The sequence below is a fragment of the Rhododendron vialii genome, chromosome 4a (genome assembly GCF_030253575.1).
Source record: "Rhododendron vialii isolate Sample 1 chromosome 4a, ASM3025357v1".
NCBI classification, from domain to species: Eukaryota; Viridiplantae; Streptophyta; class Magnoliopsida; order Ericales; family Ericaceae; genus Rhododendron; species Rhododendron vialii.
Window position 1 is genome coordinate 43752684 of NC_080560.1, and position 14285 is coordinate 43766968.

General features: G+C 39.2%; 1 protein-coding gene across 1 annotated transcript in view; it reads right to left on the reverse strand.

Annotated features, from left to right (window-relative positions):
- The window catches only part of LOC131323557 (uncharacterized), a 49721-nt gene that overhangs the window by 3295 nt on the left and 32141 nt on the right, over nucleotides 1-14285 (reverse strand). The window contains exons 38-59 of the mRNA XM_058355411.1: nucleotides 14026-14110; nucleotides 12338-13039; nucleotides 11831-12149; nucleotides 11501-11659; nucleotides 11227-11390; nucleotides 10928-11108; nucleotides 10562-10828; nucleotides 10271-10477; nucleotides 9348-9402; nucleotides 8654-8784; nucleotides 7489-8460; nucleotides 7294-7370; nucleotides 6029-6482; nucleotides 5835-5921; nucleotides 4546-4701; nucleotides 4262-4446; nucleotides 3298-3822; nucleotides 2947-3124; nucleotides 2720-2862; nucleotides 2497-2623; nucleotides 1028-1249; nucleotides 480-836 (exon numbers count right to left, since the gene is read on the reverse strand). Of these exons, the coding sequence (XP_058211394.1) occupies nucleotides 480-836; nucleotides 1028-1249; nucleotides 2497-2623; nucleotides 2720-2862; nucleotides 2947-3124; nucleotides 3298-3822; nucleotides 4262-4446; nucleotides 4546-4701; nucleotides 5835-5921; nucleotides 6029-6482; nucleotides 7294-7370; nucleotides 7489-8460; nucleotides 8654-8784; nucleotides 9348-9402; nucleotides 10271-10477; nucleotides 10562-10828; nucleotides 10928-11108; nucleotides 11227-11390; nucleotides 11501-11659; nucleotides 11831-12149; nucleotides 12338-13039; nucleotides 14026-14110 (5753 nt within the window). The remainder of the gene's footprint in view (nucleotides 1-479; nucleotides 837-1027; nucleotides 1250-2496; nucleotides 2624-2719; nucleotides 2863-2946; nucleotides 3125-3297; nucleotides 3823-4261; nucleotides 4447-4545; nucleotides 4702-5834; nucleotides 5922-6028; nucleotides 6483-7293; nucleotides 7371-7488; nucleotides 8461-8653; nucleotides 8785-9347; nucleotides 9403-10270; nucleotides 10478-10561; nucleotides 10829-10927; nucleotides 11109-11226; nucleotides 11391-11500; nucleotides 11660-11830; nucleotides 12150-12337; nucleotides 13040-14025; nucleotides 14111-14285) is intronic.

Consider the following 14285-nt stretch of genomic DNA (forward strand, 5'->3'; position numbering starts at 1 on the left):
AGACTCCAACAGTTATCGTCTTCTTTTCCCTTTCTCCTCTCCACCAGCGCAGCCCCTCTCTCTCTGGATTAATCTCCGTTGATTTTTGGTTATGTTTGAAACCCCCAAACTCAGATCTGGTCTGAGATGGAGCTCGGTGTCGGCGTCGATGGATGATGCTGACGGAGATGGTGCGTTCTCTCTCTCTCTTGCTCTCTGTGTCTTGAAACCGGACAAACCGGAAAACTGGACCGAAACCGGTTGAACCGAACTGTACCAGTATCACCCCTAGCCACATATGACAAATCTCAAACGCGGCTGCACGTGAGGGGGGATGTTAAGGAAATAGAGTCCCACATTGCTTGGGAGTGAAATGAGTGATCACTTAATAACATTTGGGACCTCTCCAATCATTGCCAATTGATTTTGAGATGGATATAAAGTTTCCACCCAATGCCGTCACAAAGGAAACAAATAGCAACAAGTAAAACCACAAGTACCTGTCCTTCTGCCTTGTGCTCATCATATGGTCGAAGCAAATTATCACCACCAATTGCTCTGGGCTGCCTCCTGCGGAGAAGTTGATCATCTGAAGCAATAGCAGATGCTATCTTCATTCTCATAGCGTTGGCACCTTCCGTAGTTTTTGACAATAGATCCAACACACCGCTCACAGGTTGTGCAGCTACACCTATTACCCCCTTGCCAACACCTTGAAAAAACCCCTCAACACCAGAAGCTTTTGCACCTTCAAGAGGCTTTGTCAAAATACCCGTGACTCCTCTGAAGAGGCCTTTTGCTAAAGCTCCTCCTCCCTCTCTGATAACATCGCCAAAGTCCTCAACACCTTTACTTTCCTGCATGAGAAAGAATATGAAAAAGATCATGTTTTAGAAGTAGTTAATGGTCTGCACTACGAGGTTGGAGGTCTGTAGCACCACAAAAAAGTTACCAATTGACAAAAATAAATGCCTTGTACAAAAAACAAAAACAAAAACAAAAACAAAAATTAATGCCTATTACCAAAAGAGTCCATTTTTAAACAAACCTGTTTCTGTCGGCTTTGAATGAACTTCTTATCCATTGATAAGGCTGCAACACCTTTACTCATATGTCCAAGAGCACTACTTGCATTGCCCAATATATCAACACCAGAAAGCAGCTGAAGGGGCTGGCTGAGAAGATCCTTCTTAATGTTCACGATAGCATTACTTATGAGAACACTTTGCCTCATGCACACGTTCTCCTTAAATCTTTGATTTATTCGCACCTAAACAGAAAAATGTAATGAGCACTCATTCTGACATATTTTCTATCTTTAAACATGGTCACTTGGAGAAGACAAGTTAAACTAAAAAAGAGTTACTTGACCTTTGACTTGTGGCTCAGATACATCATAAACCAGAGCTAACGTCTCATGCATTTTACGACACTAACAGCTAGTGAAGCCCGTAATTCCAGTTAGGTCTCAAACAAAGGACTCAAGCAGTGGGCTGGTAAGGGCAGTGATAATGCCACGTGTATTTTTGTTAGTGCCAAGAACACCTAAAAGTAGTCTTACAATGATGCCCTTGGTCTTCGTCTCCCTGTCAACACTTTCTTTGCCGTTTCCACTAAAGCTACAACACTTCTCCCACCACTTCTCTATTTCCTCCTCTTTCTACTCTTGTACTCTCCCGTAAATTCCTTTACTTTCTTTACAATTGCTGAGAAAGCATTAACGAGGTGCGACAGATTTGAAAAAAATCAAGATTCAAACCTATCCAACACTCAATTTCTACCTAGATCTAAAACCTATATTATTTTGCACATCGAAAGGGGACAATCTACAAAGATGCCAGCATGAAATTTAGAGAGAGAGAGAGAGAGAGAGAGAGAGAGAGAGAGAGAGAAATTAGTTGTTTCTCCCTCTATTATCTTATGCATGTACATATTTTGGCTTCAAAGCGTGATTTCTGTTGAAGAATTGATGGCGAATGGAAGGGGGCAGTAGGCCAGCGATGGTGATTGATGCAACTACACAAAGGGGAGGATGGATGTGTGTGCACGCGTGTGTGAGTGTGTGTGTGAGAGAGAGAGAGAGTGTGTGTGTGTGTGTTTGGGGTGGTCTGTAAATAGAAGACAAATTGGTGGAGGAAGAATGAAAAGCAACACACAAAGTCTGCTTCACTTTCTCTATCAAGGGCATTATAGCCAATCCAGTTCATTTGTCGTGGCACAAAAGAATAGACTCGCGACATTATCACTGCCCATGCATGATCTTTTCTAGAAACTAAGACCATGAACTCAAAGCTTAGAATTGGTGTGATAATGAATTAAGTCCAAGATAAGCTTTGGGATGGTGATATACTGATATCTTAGCTGGAATTATCAATAATAGAATAAGTGCGCCGCCTCTATTTCTGATACATAAGGTGATGCTCCTTTCTGCTTAACAATAAAATGCTGATTCTTGTTGCAATGGATTAAGAAATTTCAATCTTAATATTTATGCTACTGAGATTGTTAATGGCTTACTTGCATATTTTCAGTGTTACCCAATGCAGTCATCAACGATGACCAAAACCCAAGTACACCCACAGGCCTTTGAGTTGGTGACATAGCCATTGAGACTTTGCAACGAACTTCAGAGATGTTAAGGACACTGCCAGCCAAGCGAACAGCAATTAAAATAGGCAAAAGAAAAAGAAACTTCAGAAACACGCTACAATAAAAGCAAAGTTACACTTCGAGTAGTTACCGGATTTGTATGAATGGATCAACTGAAACAGCATTAGACTGAGTATCGTATAACCTATTGAGGTTTACGTGCTGCATCATCCCATGAAGGCGCCAAATTATAGGTTCATGAATGTATATCAAGAAGGCGGAGTTATCTGGTCCCTGAGTGAGAAGCAATCCAAACAAAAGTTAACAAATATAGAATAACCCGTAAAGTTTCTGGATTTATTTTAAACTAGTACTCACTTGGAATCCAATATATGGATACACATATAAACCTAGTGATCCATTTGATTGCTGTGTCAGGGAAAATTTCAGGATATAATCAGTATCCTCTGCAACTTTTTGTGGCCTAAAGAGAACTGGCATTGGAGTTAATGGCAACTGATTATCTACTTGGATCCCACACATTCTGACTTTTAACCTGTAACACGAAATAAGTTCATTGAATCACTTACAATGCATAATGATCAACTTTAACTAACAACTGCATAATCCAGTAACTGCCTAAATATATGCAAATGTGCAGGTTTACTTATTCATCCAAAAAGTTGTCTCACAAAACATGATCGTGGTCATTTTGGGGATAAACATTACCTACTGATTCCTGAGTCCAATCCTGTTGAATACGATACGAGAAGATTCTGAACTGATAGATATAAGATCTCTTCAGGTGTATGATCAATGAGAGACAATCCAAGCTCAGCAAGCTCAATAATAAAGTGAAATTCGCAATTTGAGGTGTTTGACTGTTGGTAATCATTTTCAGGAACTTGCGACACAGACATTGGTGCTTTTTGTTTGACAATTGCACCATTTTGGGGCATCCAGTCAGTGATCTTTACGACATTAGTTTTCTCTTCTTTGATAATGGTAACACAAACAGCTTTAGAAGGTCCTCCTGCCACATAAATGGGCTGATGATCGGATATCTCATCAATAAGGTATTTCTGGGATTTCAACGGGTCAGTACCATCTACCAACAGTTCCAGCAACTGTTGTCTACCAAGATCTTCCCACAAAAATGAAGCAGCTGAATTAGGTAGAAGAGACTTCCATGAATCGCTGGCACCGTCCGCTTGCCGAAATCGTATGGGCAAAAACATTGAACGATTTTCAATCCTGTTGAAACATCATAAGCTAGTCACACTTTTAAGCAGAAACCAGAGGAGAAGTCAGAATAGAAAACAAATAAAGGGACACAGAAAGATAGCATTTAGTGCACCATATTACAAATTCCATATCTTTCTTTCCAATTTACTAAAATATTTTCCGAAAGCCATCTAGAAAAGTGAAAGGAGAGGAAATTCCAAGTTTTAACATTTGACAATAAGTTCAGTACACACTCATAACTTGAATTCTGCACTAATTTCCAATCCAACCACCACATAGAAATTCGAGGCAGGTTTCAAATTTGGTCATTAATCCAAGATAAAAAATAGTTGTGATCGTAGATAGTAAGGTTTTAGCACATACTTTCGTCTCCTTCGAAGAACAGGGATCAAGATAAAGCCACAATAATTAGAAATCTACCAGACAAAATAGGGGACCACAATCAAACCTGTAAGGACTTGACAATGAGTTAGGAAGGAAAATAACTTCATAGTGGGAGTTCTTCGTTGCACTTCTAACTTCCACCCTCAAATGTATTTGTTCACTTCTGGTTTCATTCTTTAAGCCCACGCACATCATGCCTTCTGTCTCGATACTAAAAGGTGTACTCCATTCATATCCATCCAACCGCACCTAAAAACAGGACTAAAATCATACACTAGAAAATTTTACAAATGTCCTACTTTACGTGGAACAAGGTACTGCCAGTAAGAAACAAGGAATGCCACCAACCTTCAACAACTCAACTTTTGTGGAAGACTGCCATTGAAAATGTTTTGGAGGATCAGTGGGATGAATCAACTCCAGTGTCTGAGTATTACACTGTTGCAGATACAAACGGCAGCCCACCCTATTAAGAAACAAGGTATGAGGCTGAAAATGGACAACCTGCAAAAAATACATTCGGTACTGGTCATCGATTTGATAAAGCGATAACGAAGGAGCCACAAGCAGCAAACAATGGGATCTTAATGCCTTGACTGTTGTTGTCTAGGGAATTATAGATTATACTCTACGCAGCACCAACGTGCTGTAGTGGTGTCCTCTATGCATGTCGGACACCACTGGAGGCGAGCTTAAGTTAATTTTATCAACTTATGAGCAGGGGACATGTCGGTTCACATGTGTCTCAAGTTAGATATGGCTGGGAACAGGGTACCGTAGGGGTCATTTCATAATTTGAACAACCTACTTCATGAGTTAGATTACTATACAAGAAAAGTGCAAGGAAAAACTCAACTTGATAAAACACAAGTTTAAACTGTAATATCTGATATGAAAAAGTAATCATTGCACAAAATTCAATTCTCACAACAGACACTTTCAACTGCTTGGACATCCACCCCCTTTCCTGCGTCGCGCTGGTAGGTGGGGGCAACGCTATGTCATTCACTACACTTGTGCATATTTCCAACATCAGTTTTTGGTTAGGCTTTGCATACAATATCAATAAGAATAACAACTATAACATTTACAACATATACAGTTTTTCCTGTGGCCCCTGCAGTGTTTGTGTCCCTAACTTCTTGAAAATTTTGGCATGCCATGTCCCACATCACCGTCCGTATTGTTTTCAGGCTTCTTAGATTATACCTGATGTTGACGCCAAATACAAACACTCTTGTCACAGAAACTTAAGATCCTTGGTGGTATTACTGCCACTACGGTGACAAGATCGGCTGCTATTGTCACTCTACCAATTCTCTTGTCAGAAGGATCGATGAATTAGCGACTTTTTGATAACTGGAGAAAAAAGGCTGAGGGTACATAGTGTTAAACCGTCTATAGAAGGATGATGTTTTTCGCATAAATCATGCCATGAAAACTTAATGTTAGAGCATGGGAAAAAGCAATTAAGGAATCGACGGATACAAATCTTGGGTAATAAGTAATTGAGAAGGTAAGAATATGACTACATGAGGAAGTCGTTGTTAGTTACATCAAAATAGCTGAAAAGAATTTATTATCTTCAGCAATTGTGGAATTCAATAAAAATCAAGTGAGAAAGTAACATAATTTACCTTTGTCCTGTCTGAAGTCATGTGTAGCATGGCGGAAAGCTTATAGTAAGATCCATCTGAACTAAAGGCCTTGACATCAACCCGTTGCTGAAAGAATTATTAATGCAGCATAATTTCAGATAGAATTTTTAGTGAAAGAAAAAAGAAAATAATAAGCGATCATGAAGGGGTTTAATGATTGTCTACCATCTCACCTTTTTTTCCAGCTCAAGAAGAGATATCCCAGGACTGTAATTGTCAGACTTTCGTATTGCGACAGCAATGCCTACACGTGGGGACAGATAAGCATCATTTCGTGATGAAAACAGCATAACCCCGCCACGGCCAACATAATCTTGTGGAGAAAGCATGTTCGGAATTGGACATGTGTCCTCGATTGCTTCAAGTACTTGAATGTTTTTTCTCGGCGCAACATGTCTCCTGTCTATTAAAATTGAAGGGCTTCTCAATGCTGTTTTCGCAGATTTAATGGCTTTTGAGAGCATAAGGGCATCTGCATCCGCACTCTCTAGCGGTTCAATCTCCACCACTCTATATGCCAAAGAAAGAAAGGAGTCATTACTGATCCAATAAGGGACGAAGAATCTTATGGTTTTCGGAGCAGCAGTAGTTCCTCCCATCTCACGTTCCATGCTTACACGCAATCTCCTGCATACATGTGTCATGGAGATAGTGAACAAGAGAACGAACTAATTTTCCAAAGATGGACGATGAAAGTCGAGCAACAAGTTTGTTATCCACAGCAAAATGGTGGTTAAAGACGAACAACGAGGTGTATAATTCTTGCAACTAGTACTATAAACAATTAGCTGCTCAAGGATTTACAGACAACTACCACCAAGGGTGCGATAAAAATACTCCTAAGTCTCAAGATTGAAATAATACTTCATTGCAACACGAAATTCAAAATCAGCTAACATTATATGCGTGCATGCATTTTCGAAATAAATGAGCAGTCACACAGAAAATACGCCTGAGATGATTTGTTCTTTTGCAGACTGACATTCATGGCTATCAATCAAGCATCATACAGGCTCTCAAACTGCAAATAGCACGTCTGATATTTTAAACTCAAGTCCTAATTAACGAACTATGTACGATTTCGAACTAAAGACTCCGTGTAGGTATATGGCTTGATCACATAATATGCTAGAAGCACCCCTCCACTTTAGCCAATCTGCTTTTATTCCAGGAAGTAAATCATAACTTTTTAGTCTATCATTCTTAGTAATCAAAACCTAGAGAGCAACGGTGTTACTGTCTGGCATATCCTGGTGTCTGAGATTCAGTTATTTACTACCTAGTACCTCTACTATCATTACTTATTGTATTGCAGCTATATTATGCAAACAGAATATAAAAAACATATGGATACTTCATATGATGTCCCATTAATAAAAAATACACACAATGCAAGAACAAAATACAACATAACAGAAGAATATCTAAAACTACAGACCTTTTCTTCTGCGGGTGAACAATCCAGAATGATGAGGCATGGTTACTTGATGCAAGATCCAATACAAGAACAGGATCCTGATAAGGAAGGGAAAAAACTATTTCTTTATTAAAAAAGCCTTCATTAGTCCAAAAAGTATTGTGGGTGCTATATTCTGAACAATCAGGTCATGCACAATAGGATAGAAGTCCATACCTTCTCCAAAACCCAACCACCTTGAACAAATAATGTAAGATATATGGGTTTCCGAACATCAGCAGAATATAGGTGCACACTCCCACGTGATAAGATAATACCATGCTGCCGCTCAACGCTACTGCCTTCTTTGAGTTTTTCCCATACAGTGAATTCTGCTGGGCATGGAAGTCGGTTCTCCAACTTCAAAGGAGAGTTCATTGATATTTTCCAATCATAGACTGGGACATTAAGCTCTGTCTGAAGAACTGAGGCATCCGTGCTGATGCTAAGCCAAAATATCTTACCTTTGGAACTAGGACAACAAACAAGTACATCATTCTTCTCGAGCTGATTTAACTTGAATGATAAGGCAGGTATTTTGTTTTCTTGCTTCAAAGTATTTTGCCTCGAAAAGAAACCTTGGTCTATGGAAGTTAGGTCCTTCCCATAGCCATAACCAGAACCTAGAGAAATTGCATGCCCCCAGGAGAATGGCGGTTGAGGATAATCAACACTAGGGCGAATCTGTAAGCAGTGGTCAGAATTCTTGGACATACTTCTCCAGGGTAATACAGCAGAAGAACCAGGACTTATGGTGCTGATAACATTGGTTGTGCCAGTTATCTGTTGCTTTCCAACTGCAGTAACCATAGACAGAGGGGAGACTGATATGTCAAATTTGACATCTGAATCATTTACAACAGTTGCAAGACTCCTGAAAATTGCATGCTTCTTTCCATTCCTCATTACAACTTCCACAGCAATATATTCATCTCTAAGTGCTTTGGGGATGGGTGACAGAGGAAGAAATGAACGAAAACAGTCCCATTCGCCCTCTGGGCCAAGCCCCACCCAGAAACCAACGTCTCTATCAACATCATTTCCATGTTGTGTATTACTTTGGAAGCTTGCAATTGTATTCCTCTCAAAATATGATGTGGAAACTAGAAGGCATCCAATTGAAATTATGTCATCACTATTATGCTGACCCTGAAAGAAAGAACAAAGATTAAGCAGCATGCGAGAATGCACAGATCATCAGAGAAAAGAACAAACGCATGTAATAGCACGAATAAATGCCTACATGTTTCCCAATGCCAGAATGTATAGATCATCAGAGAAAAGAACAAATGCATGTAATACCGCGAAAGGATGACAACATGTTTCCCGTTGGCTCACTAACCTTTCTTCTTAGGGGATACGACATGATATGTTGGCCATCAGGTGATTGATGAAGCATTCTCACTGAAGCCACCTTTTTCAAGGTATTTACACCATGCCCAACAGAAAATGAAGATGCACCCACAACTTCACCTATATCGACCAGCACCAAATCAGATAAACTCAACCATAACTACTTCTTCAGTGAAAGAAATCTCACGTTAACAATTAATACATTAAAAGCTCAACAATTGACACACATAATAAGGAAGATACCATAACATAACACAGACTTACCTCAATGTCGACTATTAGATTGCCAACTACAGATTCAGGGAAGAACATAGAGAACAGTACTAAAAAACAAAGTAAGCACAATTGTACTTTCGAACAAGTAACGATTCACAGATGATTCTGAAACTAACATAAGCTAAAAAGTTGGTTTTGTTAACTTAGGTCTGCAGTGAAAGAAGACTCGGGAGTAGTTTAATGTGTTAAGTTTGGAAATGCATGGCTAGCCTACTATGTACACGATTTCAATATTCTTTCCAATTTTTGTTGGAGACATATGCATCAGCAGCTTAAAAGGAAGAGACTGAAAGAAATACATTTCATCAATCTTTTTCTTTCCTCCTTTATTTGTGGTTATATGCATATGTATGTAGTTTTGCCAGTGTACAGTTCTGGATTACGAGCTAGTCTGCCAAGCAGAGTACCTTTTCCTGCTTTTGCTGCAAGATTTGTCACCTCCACTTCCAATTTGGCCAGCCCCTGTAGAATTTATAAACAAAAAGTCACTGTGGAATGCAACGGATATTCCAGAGTATAGAACTTGTGAACAACTCATAAAAAAGACAAAAGAAATCAACTGCTAATGTCATATTAAAGGAAGAAAATAGTGTTGTATTAGAAATTCACTGGGCCTAAGATAAACACATGACCAATTTTACAATCTATAACGAGTCAAAGTGATACTAAACATGTAAAACTAAAAAGAAAGAAAGAAAAACGATGCAACAGTAAATCACTATAGAGACACGATCATTACTCCTTATTCCCATTGATAGTGCTCAAGCAAAACTGGAGTAGAAGATGTCTTAAACACGAGGAACTACTTCTTTCTATCTATACCAAGCAAAATCTTAGAATTTTTGTTTGGAAGGGTCAAAGTCAGGACTTCATTTTTTGGCATTGATCAATGAACAAATCTTAGGATAGAATAAAATGCCTTCTCTCCACGAAATCATCCTTTATTGGAAAGTGTAAAACAAAACGGGGCCAACTCAAGAATGTGTGCAACGAAGCTCTACGACCAACAGCGCACACAGCGCACTTGAGAGAATAATTTCAGGCCGATTATGAAGCGGAACACACAGTGAACCAATAAAATACAACCCTAAAGACAAAAAAACTACAGCACATAGATCTTTTCTAAACTGACATTCAAGACACCAGTTTATCCCAACTAATAAGAAACTTTAATGTGACTTCCACTTACTCAGTACATTTTAAGAATCACCGTTACAGAACCACGTTCTTTTTTGGAACTAACACATAAAAGGCAGTCTCCAACTTTAATAAAGGATGTAGGAGGATAAAAAATACAAAAGGAAGGATGTAGAACTAATATTACAAGTACCTTCCGAGAAACTTCAAATATAAAGAGTTCATTCCATTTGGCAAGGCCTTCATCAAGATTATTTCTTCTTGAAGTCAATGGCTTAACACATTTGGTCCTTGCACTCTGAGGAAAAAGCTTTTGCTGATTGATCTCCTGACCATCAACACTCAAGCGCAAAGCACAGAAGAAATTGTGACTATTTCCATCATCAATAATAGGTAAACCCTGCCCAAATGCAAAAGTCATCTCTCTTAGTCATTGTGACAATAGCAAAACTGATACTTGAATCTGGGATGAACTAAATGAAACCTTGGCTTCTAGTATCTGCACAGCAATATATCTCCGTGCTTCCCTAGATTCATCCACGACATTTAGCCTGTCAGAATACCTTGGAGGTGGAACCCATACAGAAGCATGTTCATCATGACACAGCAATTCAACTGCATCTGAATTTTGTTCTACTTTCTTCAGATAAATATCACATCCAAGTCTATTTTCTACTATCACGGTTTGAAAATCATCTTCATCTAAAGCAGCATAAGTTGAATTCCCATGGTCATGAACAGCACCATCATCCTGCAAAAAGAATGCACCCAAAACCTAACAGCATCAGCATATACGTTGGACTAACACCACAAAGTGCCAAACATAGAGCATATTCAAATTCTAAATGACCTCAGTCAGTTTCATTGCTTTCTGTTCAAGTTCTCTCTGTCTTCTCCAAGAAACCATAGTTTCTGTGAGTGTTTCAAGATTGGCTGCACTAAGATTTATATTTAGAACACTGGTAGCAGCAATACGTGCTCTTTTCCCAAGCCTAGATGGTGGGTGTAGATTAGTATCATATGTCTCGAACCTACAGAAGCATAAAATATGTTATTTCAAAAGCATGGAAAGTGTTAACATTACTAAACAATTGGAACCAGAAAAAGTACTCATAATAATCTGCAAAGAGGAAACGAAAAGAGAGATACTTAAATATCCCATCAAACGGCTCCACAAGTGGCTCCCACGCTTCTAGTTGTGTATTGAAGGTTGATGCAGCTATAGAAGAAATTAGAACAGCATTCATTGCCTCAAGTCGACCATGAGTCGCAATCTTGATGTTAGTGATTGTGGCATCAAAAAGTGGGGTCATCTGAGAGGATCCGAGTAACACAAGTTAACGACAAAGAAGGAAGGTGGGTAATCTATACATAGTTTGACGAATGTTTCTATATTTCATTTCATTTATCTCTCGATACATACCATTCCACATAAGCTGTCTAGAACAGTCACAGATAAGCATCTTAACTTCATCTCGGCAGTAATGTTCTCCCGTGTCTTTGGTTTCACAAAATCGCCAATAGAAAATGCCAACCGGCTTGAAGGTTTTTTCAAATCAGAGCGTGCAAGGAAAGTGCAGGCCTACAGAAACAACTTTAGCGGGTTGAGAGGCCTCAAGTAAATAAGAGGATATTGCATGTGAGCGTTAAAAAGTATAATTAAAGAGAAAGAACAGAAGCCAATATTCATGACATATCAGACATCATAAGTTCAATTCTTTGTTTGACATATAAAGAAGGATATTAGACTGACCTGATTTTCAACTTTCCAAATACTCCAGCACTGAGATCCCTTTGAACTCAAAGACCTTGAAATAGGCACCTCTAGAATATTAGCTTGGTGAACAAGATCCATTCTTGGACAGCAAAATGAGTCCAGGGGTGGTGGCTCATCTATTCGGGAGACTATGCAACCCAGAGAAGCGTAACCAGGAGGAGCAATTGGGTACCAAAAGAAAACTTCATCGAGGCTTTTCCTCACAATATGAGCAACTTTAGTGAACTGCACAGGCTTCGCAGAGATTTCTAGATTACCAGTCCTAAAAATTATGCCCAGAGCAGGTGGTTCTAACCTGACAAAGAAAAGTAATACCATATGTCGGTAACCAACAAATAATAATGAGATCCACCATAGGAATGAAAGGTAAGACACTTAAACAACATCAAATGGGGGAGTCAGCATAAAGGCGCCGAGGCAAGGAACTACAGTGAGAAACAACACTGATAAGTATCATAAAGAAAGATTAAATAATGGTCTCACCCTTCAGTAACGCAGTCACCGAGTATACCATAACCAGGCCTTGGTACAGGTCGCCATATAGAGACTGGCCGGCGGATGTCGCTACCCTTATCCCACCAGATTCTCTCAAAATTCGGAGTTGACATGTAGTAGTTGGTTTCTTTAGAAATAGAACGGAGAACATCCCATCCGGATGAACTTGTGCTCTGGTTACTTGACTGATGACTTACATTCTCATGCTGACCATTTTCATTTGATGTAGGTTCTTTTGACGAAAAATGATGCCAGCTTGAGTTCCAAAGAGGAAGTTGATTCAGGTCATAACAACTGTCTTTTGAGGGACATTCAGAAGTAGGATGGGCGTAAAATGACCCTAGAACATTGTCCAACTGCCATATGCTAAATCCATTTGTAAAGCAAGGATTAGGGGAGGTACTCAAAGCACATTCTGAATATGTTGTGGACGTTGCAAGATCAGAATGTATACAGTGAACGATGTGATTAGGGGGCGGTTGGCTGCCCTTGTGCGCTACACATCCCAATGCCAAGTATCCGGGTGGTGCGATCGGTATCCAAATAGAATAATCACCATTGGATTGGCCTTTGCCTACCTCCAATCCCTGAATGCTAGAGAATGAGCCTATAAGTTTGAAACCAAGGGGCTTTCTTGCACGTCCATACGTATTACTCACAGCCATTACTGCCTGTGAAGGAGGAATTGGCCTGAAGACGCATGACAGTTAAACATAATTAAGAAATGGATCAAACTGAGAATTGACTTACTGTACCAAATTTATAGGAACAGTGAAACAAGCAAGAATTCAGGCTAACAAAACACTAAAGCATGTTGCATGGACGAGTGACCAATTAATTGTGAGTAGTGAAACCAGATTAACATAGATGGCATCCAAGTAACCCAATTTAATGCAACACCAATGGATTTTCTGCAACATTAGACATGAACCAAACACCCATTCAAAATAACTTAATCCAAATTCGAACAACTGATTACGCCACCCTGTGCGGGCAGCAAGTATAAACTAGACCAAAAAAAAAACATTTCGCAAGAGGAAAATAAGTGTCTGTTACACAAGCCAAACCTAACCAACTGAGCCTGAAGTCACACTCGTTGGCCCCATGAATCCTTCTTCTATTAAGGGCATCGTGTTCCATGATGTCCTACAAACGTAGATCCTTTCGAACTACTGCGACTAAAGACAATTTAGCTGTACCTCTCCCCTTAATACTACCCTCTACCATAACCATACCACTCCTCCTAACTACCACATCTATCGATCTACGATAGACATGTGCTACACAAGTGAAAAAGGAAACTCTAACTCACTGTAGTCTACATATATGGCTCCAGGAACTGGAGTTACAATCTGAACATGTTCTATGGAAACATTTCCACTGGAAATCTCTGAATTATTGAGGATAACAACTATTTGTACCAGGAAGCAGAAGAAGAAATACTGTCATGTCCAAAGAAGATTGATCAATCCCAACAACAAGTATTGTGCCTTGTTGTGGTTTACCTTGATTCATATTTAAGTACCAACACGTCAACAACATGATATATAACCAGCATAAACATATTGTTTCGTTCTTTCCCACGCGAAACAGGAAAGATTTGGACATTGATATGCAATTATCAAATATCCCCGCATATTGGCCATATCTCTTCTCAGTCCATAAACATTGTTTACCTTGATGTTACACAATCTCCTAAAATCACATAATTTGAAGGGGCTCTTGGTCTCCAAAATGTTAGGTTGTTACACTGGCCATTTTCTGCAAAAAGATAATACAGCCAATGCAGGTAAGAAGCAAACTCAAGAAAGGCAACCAACCTTTAAAAATATTTAAATAGAAAACGCTAAATACCATATATAAGCATGAAAAAATGAAAAATATTGAGTGCCACTTTAAGTGACAAACCAAATCAATAGTTTTGTTGCATTTATCA